Source organism: Tamandua tetradactyla, chromosome 1, assembly GCF_023851605.1.
Source record: "Tamandua tetradactyla isolate mTamTet1 chromosome 1, mTamTet1.pri, whole genome shotgun sequence".
In the NCBI taxonomy this organism is placed as follows: domain Eukaryota; kingdom Metazoa; phylum Chordata; class Mammalia; order Pilosa; family Myrmecophagidae; genus Tamandua; species Tamandua tetradactyla.
In genome coordinates this window covers 169497310-169511371 of record NC_135327.1, presented here as the reverse complement: position 1 = coordinate 169511371, position 14062 = coordinate 169497310, and the positions used below count along the sequence as shown (strand labels likewise).

Genomic DNA, 14062 nt, shown 5'->3' with positions numbered 1-14062 from the left:
AAGAGAAACCAGGAATTCCTACTAGGGGCAATGAAAACAAATGACACCAGCTTTCCTAACACAATCCTTAACTTGTGAGGAAGTCTAGTAGCTTTTCCTTCCAGTTAACAAAACTCTATTTGCTCTGGGTGAAAGGCCCTACACAGCTACCAGGGAGGTAGACCAGGAGGCTGAATATGCCTGGCAATAGCTGTCTTCCACAGGGATAGACAGATTCATAAAGAACATCATTTCATGTTAGATAGGCAGACAGTATTAATTACCATGAGTGTCAGGGGTTTCTGCTCAGCAAGCCTCTGTTTGAAGGATTTTTCATGACCTTGTGTTTGCAATGATAATGTTGGATTAGACCAGTAAATGCATTTTTCAATGGCAATCCCTGCCCACTATCCTCAACCACAGGCCTCAATTTAGATGAGATTCAAAATAAGTAATGTGCACCATTTTGTAGAAAGATGCAAGAGAAAATGATGTTTGAGCTTTTCATTTCTATACTCTGTGACTGATTTGGGTCAGATGGAGAGGACAAATAAGTGTCAGGGACTTCCTTGGCATTGCCAAGGCTTTTACTGCTTCTACTTGGGGGAAGAAGTTTAAATTGTTAAGGTCAAGGACTATACCTCTTATATTCTTTCACTGGTAGAAACAATAGTAAGAAATTCAAATTGACCTGGCAGGAAGAGTTTACAATAATAGGGACAATTTCCCCAGAGGAAGGGAGGAGATATTTCTGTTAAAAAGGATTTCCTTTCCTGGGGTAAAATTTACATCCTTGACACCTTCTTACATGTTCCAAGGAGGCCACATATTTTATGGTCCTAAATCTTGCTGTATCTTGCTCCCAATCTCAACTGCCAACCTGGTATGTGAACACTGGTCTCTGGAAGGCAGTGAGGTCTATCAAACCTAGACCAGTCAGCCTCTATGACATGATTCAGGTAATAGGATTTTGGCAAAGCCAATGAAAAATAAGGCCCAGCAGCTATTTGAGAAGAATGGATGCAATTCTATGCTTGACTAGCTGTGCAAGTTAGGAGCAGATGAATAGGGAAACAGACAACAGCCTAGCTGAGCCAGCAGTTTGCTGAGAGGAATTCCATTGGAGCCAGCACATGGTTGGCACATGCTGCTGAGCTTATGTGGTGAATAGAGACTAAGCTACCTCAGGGTTGAAAAGCTGATAGGGGAGACCTAGCAGCCAGGGGAAGAAAAAAAGGGTGATGAGACATCATCCTCCTTTCTTTAATTTTACCTCATCTCTCCTCATTATGATACCATTTTCATTTAGGAGCTAGAATGGGATTCGAGGGTCCTTTTCCTTCCTTCCAGGTCATTTAGAGGTACTTGGCAAGGACCAGCCGCACTTGGAATGAAGTGGACAAATAACAGCCTGGTATTCACATGGCATTTATAATCCTACTCCAAATAGGAACTTGTTGGCTTGAAACTTATTTTCCCTTCAGATAACAGCCTGATCCAAGAATGTACTGAGTATGGGAAACATAACAAGGAGGAAAAGAAATGAGTAGACTATATTAGGAGATTGGATGAAGGGACTTAATATATTCTATCCAAACACTGGAATTATTTCAAAATACTTGCACATCACTACGTCATTACTTTTAAGTAGCCTGGATGGACAGAGAGAGAGACCCAGGAAGTCAGGATTACAGAACTCACAGTCAGGTCTTGGTTCTGGGCTTCTTCAATTAGAATTTCTTGTATCAGCAGCTGTGTGTTCAGCCTCAGTACTCCAAAATCCCCCCTACCCCCTTCACAAACACTGAGCTTAGAGAGCTTCCCCAAAGAACTACAAGGGCAACAAAGGAGCAGGCCTTCCTCTCAATCTCTAGTATTTGGTCAAAGGGAATTAATTAGTTGATTTAATAAATATATATGATCTTTTATATACTGGGCACTGAGAATACAAAGATAAAAACATGGTTACTGTTCTTGAGGAGCTGAAGATCTAGTGGGGAGAAACCAACACATAGATGTCTTCAATACAGTCAGTAAGTGCATAGGGTAGTATGCTGGCTGGAGGAAGGGTGTTTTACCCAGCCTGGGAGAGCAAGGGAAGGATTCTGGAAAAGGAGGTGGATCTTAAAGAACAGGTAGGAATAGGCCACATAAGGAAAGGGAGATGACAATGTACTTGGTAGAGAACATAACTGACCTATCTAAGGGATGGAAAGATGAAATGAATGGTATATATGGGGAACTGCACACACAATAGGTCAATTCTGATGAACTATCTATTATGAGGTGAGAAGTGGTGAGAAAAGAGGTAGGAGAGGTAATCAAGGATGTAGGTAAACCATAGAGATTAGACTTCATCCCAGAGGCATAGGGGAGTTATACATTTTAAACAAAGTATGTACATAGTCAGATTTGTCTTTTAAGATTACAAATAGGAATATAGATACACATGATCAACTGGAAATGATGAAAGATAGGTAAGAGAGGAAACATTATACAAAAGGTAAGACCCACAAAGGTCAAAAGCAGACAAAACAGGCAGTCAAAGGACATAAGAACTATGACAAGAGCAAAGTATATATTTAGGCGCAGCATGCCTCTATCTAATTCCTCAACCTCTCTGCAGTCCTGAGAGTATCCAAAATCAGAATCAGTGATTCCTTACAGAAGATGAACTGTTCTCGGTCAATGCTGGACCTTCAGGGTTATCCTTTGCTAATTAACTACTTAAAGATTAGTCTAGGGTTGAGAAATTATAAAATTTGGCTGAAAGAATGAGCATCTTGGAGCAAAACTGGCAAAACTTGGGATGGGGGAAGCACCTGATTAAGAATGCAAATATCTGAGTTTTAATATTTGTCCTACAATCAGCCCTGTGAACAGAGGCAGGTCACTGAACCACTGTGCATTTCAATTCCCTGAATTGTATAACTGGAATATTTTTCTTATAGGTTTGCTGTGGAATTAAAATGAAAAACAGTCTATGAAAGTGCTTTAAACTAGAAAATGCTATATAAAAGTAAGGTTTGATCACTATTAAAGCCAGAGTTCTTTAATTTACGCCCCTTCAGAGGAAATAAACTCAAAATAAAAAATTGTTTGAACTTAAAGACCATACACTGCCAAAAAGCTTGTGTGTGTGTATGTGTGCACGTGTGCGTGAGAGAGAGAGAGAGAGAAACCTTAGACCACAAATAGGTTTTAAAACCTCAAGGGGATAAGAGAAGCCGTTGAGAAAGCTGACCATGATGTTTTCCCTTTCTCCTGGGCAGTAGCTGAAATGATCTAGAATAAGGTGTGTGTGCAAATAAGTAAAACAAACTGCTGGACAGGCTGCTTTCTTTTCCACCAGGTTATGATTTTATTAGTGGCTCAGTGAGGGCTACCAAGGGACATGACAATCATGGAGAGCTAAGGAGCAGTGTTTCACTGGCTTTACCACACCAGGGGTCCTTTACCCTTTGGATTTCCCCGTGGCTTGAACTATTCTCATTTGTAGGATCCAGAGATATAACTTAGCTACCGTTCCTCCTCCTATGTGTCTCGACAGAGAAGGGACCTGCATAGACAGAAGGGAACAAGGTGGGCTCAGAGATCTGATACTACACAGCGCTTGTGGGGAAATATGGGGAAAAGACAGAGGGGCTGGGAGGAACACAGATTTGGATCAATATTAGCTGGCTTAGACCAGTTTATCTTTTACAAACAGGATGGCAGCATACTTGGTACTAAAATGAAGGGAGACAGAATCACACTCCCTTGATCCTAAGTTTTCTTTCCTAGCCTCCAACCCTCCATAAACACACACCAATATTCCCTGCTGGGTCCACACTTCCCTGAAACATAAAATACGTTTCCTTCAAACAACAACCGTTGCTTGCAATGCTTTTATGTATCATTGTTTTTAGAAAGCAGGGGGTGGTGGGAAAGAGGGGGAATCCAGGACTGTGCCCTGGCCACTGCTGCCTGTAGAATGAGCTCCCTGGGGGGACTTCCTCCTTTTTGATGCCAGCAGAAGAAGGGAAATAGGTCAGGACAGCAGCCTAGGTTTTCAGCTGGGGCCATCCAATATGAGGACATCATTTCCATCCAACAGCAAAGGGCAGCTTCTGAGGTTTCAGAGAGGACAAAGGGGTCATTGAGAAAGGCCTTTGAAATGATCACCAGACCCACCCCCAGGAAACTGCACCTCTTACAGCCTGGAATTGTGAAGAGGGTTACATTGAGGCACTGATCTCTTTAAGAAGGTATGAAGAGATCCCAAATGTCTGTTTTATTTATCACAAGGGAGAGAATGGCTTGGGATTATTAGATCAGTGTTTTAGACAGAATACCAAGGCAGGAAAGAATCACTTACCCAAGACCACATGATAATTGGAGTATTGAATACCTAAGAGTTTTCACTTTTACCCTGGTTATCTACCGATTAGCTACCGCTGTCTCTCATTACTCCTTCTGGGAAGATGCTAGCAACGGGCACAATTCCCCATCTGGGAAATTACACTAGATCTTCCTGTCCTTGGCAGCATGGCAGGGAACTGCCTGAAAGAGGCAGCTGTATGGGGGTGAGGGGTGGGGGGGTGGGGGGTGGCAAGAGAGGGTGTCACCAAGCACATGGTATCCAATGGGACACAGCACTTGCAGCTCACAGTCACAGCTATAGCAACAGTCATGCTGATCTTGCATTGTATGGCCAAGAAACAGCCCAGCCTCAGTGGCAGGGGAATGAGAGCAAATTGTTATTTTCAGGGCTACAAGTCTGAGCCTGTTATCTTCTTATGTACCATACCCAATTCAGTAAGGCTTGACAAACTTTTTTGGTAAAGGGACAGATAGTAAATATTTTAGGCTTTGCAGGCCATACAGGCTCTGTCACAACTACTCAACTCTGCTGTTATAGACAGAAAGCAGTCATAGACAATACATTAAAGAAATACTGTGACTGTTTTTCGGTAATCCTATGCACAAAAATTTGCCTACCCCTGCTATACACCAATTAAGTCAGGCTCAGAAGAAATGTTGAACTTAATGGATTTCGTCTGAGGGTTCCTTGGCTGCTTTGTCTTTAAGGTTAGAAAGAGCCTCAGGTATTGACATGGTATTCAGCATAACTGTTCTTCTTGCCCTGGGGCTGGTAGCGCCATCAGCATGCCTAGACTACTCAACTGGAACAGGACTCCCCGACTCCAAACTCAGGGAGAGGAACAAAAGCCAACAGGAGCCAAGGGTGAGGAGAAGTACCACAGAGTAAGATGAAGAAGACGAAACCTCTAAACAATGAGAGATGGCAGAAAAGACACTCAAGAAAACGGAGCTGGAGTGATGGCCAGAAATGCTGGTGGCACAGTGTTGGCTAGGATCACTATAAAACAAATTAAAGGAGAGCAGAGCTACAAGGCCTCAAGATAATGGTGATCGTCCTTCCATGTTAAACCTAGCCACTGAAAATGTTGAGAAAAACACTTATCTGACACTGTGCAGAATCCACATGAGGATTTGAGAAGGAAAGAATACAATTTTCTTTTCACTCAAAACAGAAAAACAGTGTCGCTTTTCAGTACCAGGTACCCTGCAGGGTGCTGACCTAAGGGCAGTGTCCATTAGAGTCCCCACCTCACTCCATGTCCTTTTCAAGTAAGTTCATGACTTCACTTGTGGGGTCCAACTTGACTGCCATGCCTCTGTGGGATCACAGAGAGGGGTCCAGGAGATGCTCTGAAAGCAAATCTGTGTGCTCCTTCTTTCCCATATGCTAATACAGATTTAGTAAATGGAAAAAGCATGCTGGGGTAGAGAAATCCCGGCCCCAAATAAAATAATATAAACAAAACTGAAAACATTGAAAAAGGAGGGGGTGGGGGCAGGACCAAGGAAAAGAATATCTTTGCAATACCTGGTAATGTGAACTAAATCTGGTATCAAGGGAATAGACCCATCACAGCCACTGCTGAGCTCAAGAAGTTTCTGAAATGGAATGCAGCACAACAGAGGCTGCCCTGAAGGTAAGAGCCATACCAGGTAGGAAGCTCCGGAGCCATATGCAGGCAATTTGTGCTTTCTTTTACAGTGGCAAGGACCTCTGCATTCCAGAGTACCTTTGCATCAACCTTTTTTCCTTTTCTAGATTCTTGAAGTTTAGGGGGAGGAGGGCAAAGAGAAACGCTCCCTAGGACAGCTTAAGAAAAACAAAGGGACAACGCAGGTAAAAGTAAACAAACTTAGAACAAAACAAAACTGCTCTTCATTCCCAGACTGTTCAGAAAAAAGTTTTCATGTATTATATGAAAGAAAATGCTAAGAGAGTAGGCTACTAGTTCCTTTAGTCAAAATCCCAAATTGTACTTAGTTTAGGCCATATACTTCTTTCTCCTGGATAAAGATCTTTCAAATCAGTCAGCCTAAGTAATAATATAAGTAGCTAAGAAAATGCCCAACAAAATGGATGTGATACCCAGGTAGTTACAGAAAGATTCTTTAGTCAGAAACCTCCAACTTAGGGCTATGAAAGATTGGGCCGATACAAACAAAGGTAAATATCAACTTTTGATTGGACTGTGGCTCTGCAAACTTGTTCACATGCCAGGGGCATTGAAGAACATGGGGGAAAAAAAAATTGTCCTTTCTATAGTCAAGCACTAGCAACTATATGGATACAGATAAGGTCAAAATAACCAAGTCAGAGTAAAAGAGCTCTGGGCCCCTCACTCCTTTTTTTTTTTTTTTTTTTTTTAAATGAAACATAACCACATACAAACACACACATTCGTACTATATGATCATTCCATTCTTGTTATATAATCAATAACTCACAATATCATCACATAGTTGTATATTCATCATCATGATCATTTCTTAGAACATTTGCATCAATTCAGAAAAAGAAACAAAAAGAAAACAAAAAAATTCATACATACCATACCCCTTACCCCTCCCTTTCATTGATCACTAGCATTTCAATCTACTAAATTTATTTTAACATCTGTTCCCCCTATTATTTATTTATTTTTAATCCATATGTTTTACTCATCTGTCGAAAAGGAACATCAGACAAGGCTTTCACAATCACACAGTCACACTGTGAAAGCTACATCATTATACAATCATCTTCAAGAAACTTGGCTACTGGAGCACAGCTCTACATTTTCAGGCAGGAAGTTCCCTCCAGCCTCTCTAAACCTTAACTAAACAGGTGATATCTATTTAATGTGTAAGAATAACCTCCAGGATAACCTCTCGACTCTGTTTGGAATCTCTCAGCCACTGACACTTTATTTTGTCTCATTTCACTCTTCCCCCTTTTGGTTGAGAAGGTTTTCTCAATCCCTTGATGTCCCCTCACTCCTTTTAATGGTCAGTATTCTCTCTGACCCTCTTGTGCTTTTGGGTATCATCAGCAGTGGACCAGAAGCACGATCAAGAAGATAAGTGGTTGGGAAAACAAAAGTTGAAAAAGAAAGGGAAAGAAACTTTAGGTAAAGTGAAACAACAGGAATATGACTTATGTTGAGAAATGGGAGGCAAAACAGAATTCCAATTTAGATAGTAAGTGATAAGAATGCCTTAAGAAACCCAATGAGGGAATTTCCTCTCTCTATCATAGCTCAACAAACACAACAAAAATCTGCTGCTATTTGCTCTGTATTGTCTTTAAGTCATGGATTTAAGTAGATTCACCTGGTCTTTTCCACTAGGGCTACTGTGTAGTTCATTATCAAGGACCATGAAGACAGAGGGAAATTCTGTAACATTTGCCCCATTTACCCAATCCCTGGGACACTTCCAAAATTACAACAGTCACCAGTGAACAACTGGAGGTGTGGATTCTTGAAATACTTCTCTAGCAGAGGGTTATCTTTAATTGATAAAAATTAAAGCTATATTGTATAGTTACAAAACGGAGGTATGGGGGAGGCACCTTGTATAAAGTATAAGGACTGCTATTTCACAAACACAAATACTTCTTAATAAAAATAAAATGGGGCAACATAAATATGATGGTATGAATAAGAGTTTGTTAAAACCAGCTCCATCCCCCTGTCAATCACTGTACCAATGGCCAACAAAGCTGATATGATACCTAGATAGCTGCAGTTGATGTTTGGGAACTAGAACCCATATCTCTTGAACTGCGAATTCAGGATTTGTTTTGCCATACCACTCCAACTTTCATAAAATGTGAAGGCAAACGCTAGGGAAATCCCAAAGGGTGGCAGCCAACAACAATATTGCTTAGTCAGAAGTCAAAGCAGTGGTTCTCCTGAGGCCAGGGTAGTCCAACACAAACATCTTGGGCTAGCATGTTCTTCTGTATCTTTTATACCTAATATATCTCCTGGCAATGCAAATCAAAGTGAGAGATGCTAAAGTTTAATGTCTCAAAGAAGACTGCACATCTGAGCTCAAGAATCTACACAACCCATGAGAGAAATTCCAGACCCCATAATCTTGTAGCTCAGGGCATATTATGATATTGCATGAAGGTGGGAAGGACCTCATGGATTTAACTGTAAAACAAAGGAGGACAAAACCAGATCCAAACTCTTAAGCCCAAGCCCAACATATTCCCCCATCATTCCTTTCTTGTGCCTACTAGCAGGAGGGCTGGCTGGCATTATCCTGGAAAGATGATAGATCAGTTGACTAAGACCTGAGAAAAATGATCAGGTAGAAGGGCACCAAAGCAGCTGAGAGCCTAACTCCTGCTTGCAAGAGCCAGCCCAACAGGCAGAAACAGAAATACAATTAAATTAAGTCAAGAAACCTGCTACAGAAAATGCAATTACTCAAAGATACAAATAAATGTTCAAAGAAAATTGGCCCCTGACAGGGTTAGTCAAGCTTCTAAATTCAGCTGGAGGGAGCCAGCTCAGGCTAATTCACCAAGGAGGAGGGCTGCAAAGCTTTAAGCTCTCTGTATTAGGATCCTGGCTAGGCTGGCTTGGTGTTCACCACACATCCCAGGCCACCAATGGTAAGAAGCGATTTGAGGGGCAGCTGGCAAATGATGCACATCTCAAGGATATAAGATGTAGGCAGATACAAGAATGGATCATAGATGTGCAAACCTGAGCACTGGAAAAGGTTATAGGCTTATCTCTGACATGGCAGAAAAGCACCAGACCAAGTGAGTCCTACTTTCTCACACTTTCCCATACAAGAAAGAATTGGAAGATATCCTACCTCTCGTTGCAGCACCAGCTCCTTGGTGAAAAGTGTTGCTTCTTCACTGAAGGGCTCTCCCTCCTGTACCAAACCTGGGAGGTTTCGGGCTCCTCTGGGGCATTCAATGCCTATATCAGGAAAAAAGAATTTGTGGTGAAAAGAGGCCCACCAGACTTGCTGTTCAGCATGGATGGCCTCTGACACTTTCAACAAGGCAGGTGTTAGATTTGAACCCATCACATATGAGACTAAGGTACAGGTAGTGGTAGAGGGAGAGCGGCTCTTAGCCACAGCATCTGGGATTGGGAACACCTGGTAGAAAGGGATATTCCTAATGAGATGAGTAGGAAACACACTAAGATCTGTGATGAATCCTCATATTGTACTTTTTGCTCTCTCACCTAAATTATGATATCCCGAGCCATTTCACCTCCTGAGAGCCACTCCAGCTGACACCCAGACATTTTTTTTTTTACTATGGGACTTTTACATCAAATTCAACAGCAAATTCACAAGTAACTCAGTGTCATTTTCTTCTCTAAATAAGCTTCCCACTATGTACTCTGACTTTATTTTAGACGAAAGTACCATTATTTTTTCACTCAGAATGAGGGACAAAAATAACAGAATACTGATGAAGCATTAGGTGCCTGGAGTCAGAGTTACATCCTAACTCTATCACTTATGACCCTGGCCAAGTTACTGAACTATTTAAAGCTTCAGTTTCCCTATTTATAAAACAGGTATAATAATAAAATCTACTTCATGTGGTTGGCTGTTGGGTGAACTAAGGGAGATTATGCATGTAAAATACTAAGCACAGTGCCTGGCACACAGAAATATTTTAGCTATTGTTTGCATCATCACTCTTAGCAATTACTTGAGCTCACAACTTCAAGGCATCTTTGACTCCACAACTAGCCTGTGAGATCCCTGAGGACAGAGATCCCATCCATATATTTCTTTGTATACAATAATAGTGTTTTGTACAGATGCTCACTAACCAATTTTGGCTATCTTTTCTTTATTTTTTTGAGCCAATCATTGATTTCACAAATATTTATCACTAATAGCAGTCACTTGTTATAGACCATGAAATATGTCACATTTTGATGTCTGAATAAGACAAGTATTTCAGAGAAATATGCACTGCAGTTATAATCACAAGGCAAAATGTTGAAGCAGGCTAGAGACATAGGGGGGAAAATTAAAATATGGGGGAGGATGCATGTACTGCCCATGTCTCTGAATCACTGCTGGTATCTCCCACTGTATTAAGGCAGAATCAGGAGGTATCACCCCTTGTTTACAAACAGTTTCAAGTGAAAGTACAGGAGAGGAGACTTAACAAGAGAACTGGTACAGGGAGGCAAAGGAGCAAGGTGTCAAGGCCACTACAAACATCTGCCAGAGAGCTTTTAGGAGAAAGCCCATCCCTACTGGGACAGAAGGTACATCCGTTATGGATGAAGCTAGGTGGCTGTTCATGGTTCTGACACAGATTCAAGGTGATAAAGCTCAGAGGAAAAAGAATAGTCTATTCCTTAGGTTTTTAGGCCTATACCTTGAGTTTTCAGGAGATCAAGAACAGAGCTTTATCTCTGGGCATCAAGGCCTCACAGACGGAATATCAACTGGAATGGTAGGTGATGAATGCAGCATCAAGAGAAAGATACTGTGCAGCATGTAAGTAGCTTGAGATGGCGGCAATGACCATTCTGCTTCCCTTGCAAAGATGGAACGGTTGAAGCTCGTACCATCGTGTCATGTAGGCAGGACAATCACCAGGGCTGCCTCGTTCCTAGCACTTCAGTGCCAGGCTGCAGAGGAGGAGTAGAACTTGTTTTTATAAAAGACAGCAATAAACTCACAGAGCCAAAGAACCTGAGATTAACTCTAAAGGGAGAGATGGGGCTAGAATAAAGTAGAATGCAAGATAGCCCATGATTTTCACATCAATAGCTAAAAACACTTTTCATTTTATATCTGCAAACTAAGAAAGAATAGAACTGTCAGAGAGAGAGAAATGAACAATTCTATTGAACTATCACACTACATAAACATAAAGTGTTGCTGCAGAAATAATAATAAAACTAAAACATGTTTCCATTTGTTTCTGACCCTTAGTATTCATTTGGGTGGAACAGAAATTCAGCCCTTCCAAATGGGGAGGGCCCTGGTAATGCTATGAACTGGGGCTAGAATTGGGATGAGGCTAAGGAAATGCACTGGGCAGCAGGAACTAGGAGTGAAGAATTAACAGTTAAGAAAAAGAATCCTCTCTGAGATGACACAAAAATTTCAGAGTCTCACTAGTTTAGCAGATGTACCCATACCATCCCTCTGCCACTTTCTTGGTGTTCTGAAGTCTTAAGAGGTTGGGTAAGTTGCAGCGATCCCCTGCAGCTTGCTCTCTGAATCCTGGCAGACCACTAGGTGATTAAACTGAGAAAACAAGACAGCTCTATGGGCCAAAGGAGTTAAACAAGTCAACCTGAAATGTATTCAAAACATCTTTCAGGAGAGGGCCTTTTGGGTCTATGGAAGCCAACCCCCAACCACTCCATGTAGACCAAAAGGCAAAGTAAGGCTTTTGTTATGTTGCTCCCGACATCCCAGCCACTGAGTTTTAGCTCTTCAAGAAGAGGAAGCTGAAATAGGCTGCTTCCTTATCCTTGTTTAAGTGGAAATAAGGAAACATATCCAAGAACATCAATTCTTATCAGGCAGGTGGATAAGAACAAGGAAGGGAACAGGAAAGTTGCTTGGGAACAAGAAAATTATTCTTTTATGAATTACTTATTTTTCTTCTGTACTCCTCCTTCTCTTTGACCTGACTCCTCTGAAGTGATCCCTTCCGGTTAAAACCTGTATCACTATCATATCTCAGCTCAGGGGCAGCCATGGCTTAGCTGACAGCATTTATTAAAATAACTAGTGAAGAGTTGTGTCTTAAGAACAGACCTAGTAGTAGCAGGCACTAAAGGGTTAAACCCAGGTATAAATACTAAAACAAAAGGGGGAGGGGATGAACATTCACTGAGCACTCTTCACTATCTATGAATCAGCATTTCATATTTGGAGCATATGCTCCAAATCCCAAAGCTACAAAGTGGCACATTTGAATCTTAGACTATTTGGAGAAGTCCAGTTTGGGAGACTGAATATTGTAATCAGAGGATGTTATAACCTATAACCACTCTTAGGTGGGAGTCCAGACTCCTGGGAATCCAGGTACAGATGTTCCTTATTGGATAGAGCAGTGAGGTGCTGGGCACTGGGTCGCCTCTCAGAAAGTGCTTGGGTGCAGAGTCTTAGTCTCTGCCAGACTAGGGTTTAGAGCCTAGATTCCAGCCTCCAAGTAGAAGAATTCCTAGATACAACAAGGAGAGATCCTGACAGGATACCAAAACAGGGACTCAGAAACAGGGTTGGGGCATCTATTACCAGATCAGGACTCAAAATCGGGCCCAGCAGGCAGAAAGGTTTTATGTGCCTGTGTGTCAGATGTCTGCCAAGCCAAGATATTTATGCAGATGAAGGACAGTGTAGACCAGTTTTTTCAAACTTAAAAAAAAAATCCTGACCCACCTAAATAAGTACACGTAAATACACTTCTAATGTAACAAAGTTTCCACAAAACAATGGTTAACTTGTCTACATATGAAATACCCTGATAATCTTTAGTCTATCATTAACAACAACAAAAAAGATGGTTACGCAACTAAATTGATTTAAGACCTCTAGTGCGGCACAATCCAAAGCTTGAAAACACTGGTATAGACTGAGGTGTGGTGAGAAGAAGGCTGGGAGGGATGGAGCAAGTCCCAGTGACCTCAGAGATTTCAAAGGCTACTCTAACAGAGAGCTCTTATCAGCTGCCTGACTTGCTTTTGTGTCCCAAGGAATAAAGGGAAAGGGCAGATTTATGTTGTCCACTAACATGAGGAGACCAAACAAATGTTCACAATTTAAAGCCAGAAAGACAGCTGTTGTTGCTGAAAACAAGGTGAAGACACAAACTGTCAGCAAAAAGGAGTCTGCTAGGCCCTCCTTTCCTAAGAGCTCAGTCAGTAAGGAAACTGAGTCCACGTTGCTTTTTTATTGCACTACTGGGCTGGCATCCCTGCTGTGCTGCTTCACTATCAGAAAGACAGACTAAAAACAAAAAGAAAAGAAAAAAGAAAAGAGATAAAGGTTAAGAAATTTGGATTTCAGAAAGGGAACTTGAGGCTCTTCTTGATGAGCTAACAGGCTAAGAGAGAGCAGTAGACTGCCCCTAAGTCAGGAAGGGCTTCAACCTGTAAATATGAAGTGAGATACCACCAGAGTTCCAGATGCCCTCCCCAGCCAGCAGAAGAAGTGCCTGAAATTCTGGATAGTGCGTATTACCTCTAATAGCTGTCTTTCCTGATAATGTCCAGTGCAGTGCTGCTTGTTGATAAGGGCGTATTAACTCAGCTGTACTTCAAATGCCACAGATGCGGGTTAAGTGCCAAGCTTTCCGCTGGCACTTATCAGCCATTCAAAAAATAAAAATGATTTGTTTAGAAAATACACTACACCTAACCTTTCCCCCACCCAAAAAACATTCTTGAACATTTTCCTTCCATATTATGGGAAGGCTGCTGTGGGGCGTTCTTAGCTGAATTCCAACAAGGGCAGATACAGAAGCGGCAGGCAAGACAAAAACCCTCTTTATTACTTTATGTGGCCTGCTGACCTCTTTAAAGTTCCTTAAAAGCCTATACACCTGTAGGTAAAAACATATTATTTTTCATACTTTTTCTAGGCTTTCTGGGATATGAATGGTTACCAAGACTACTTAAAACAAAATTAAATTTAAAAAGGTTTTTGCCTGATTTTGCATGTTGTAGGAATAGAGAGTTTACCCCAACTGTGAACACATCAGGGTTCTGGT

General features: G+C 41.5%; 1 protein-coding gene across 2 annotated transcripts in view; it reads right to left on the bottom strand.

The window, feature by feature from the left end:
- Window positions 1-14062, bottom strand: part of SND1 (staphylococcal nuclease and tudor domain containing 1) — a 499108-nt gene that overhangs the window by 93105 nt on the left and 391941 nt on the right. For both annotated transcript variants that reach the window (XM_077124437.1, XM_077124455.1), the window contains one exon: window positions 9160-9269. In XM_077124437.1, the coding sequence (XP_076980552.1) occupies window positions 9160-9269 (110 nt within the window). The remainder of the gene's footprint in view (window positions 1-9159; window positions 9270-14062) is intronic.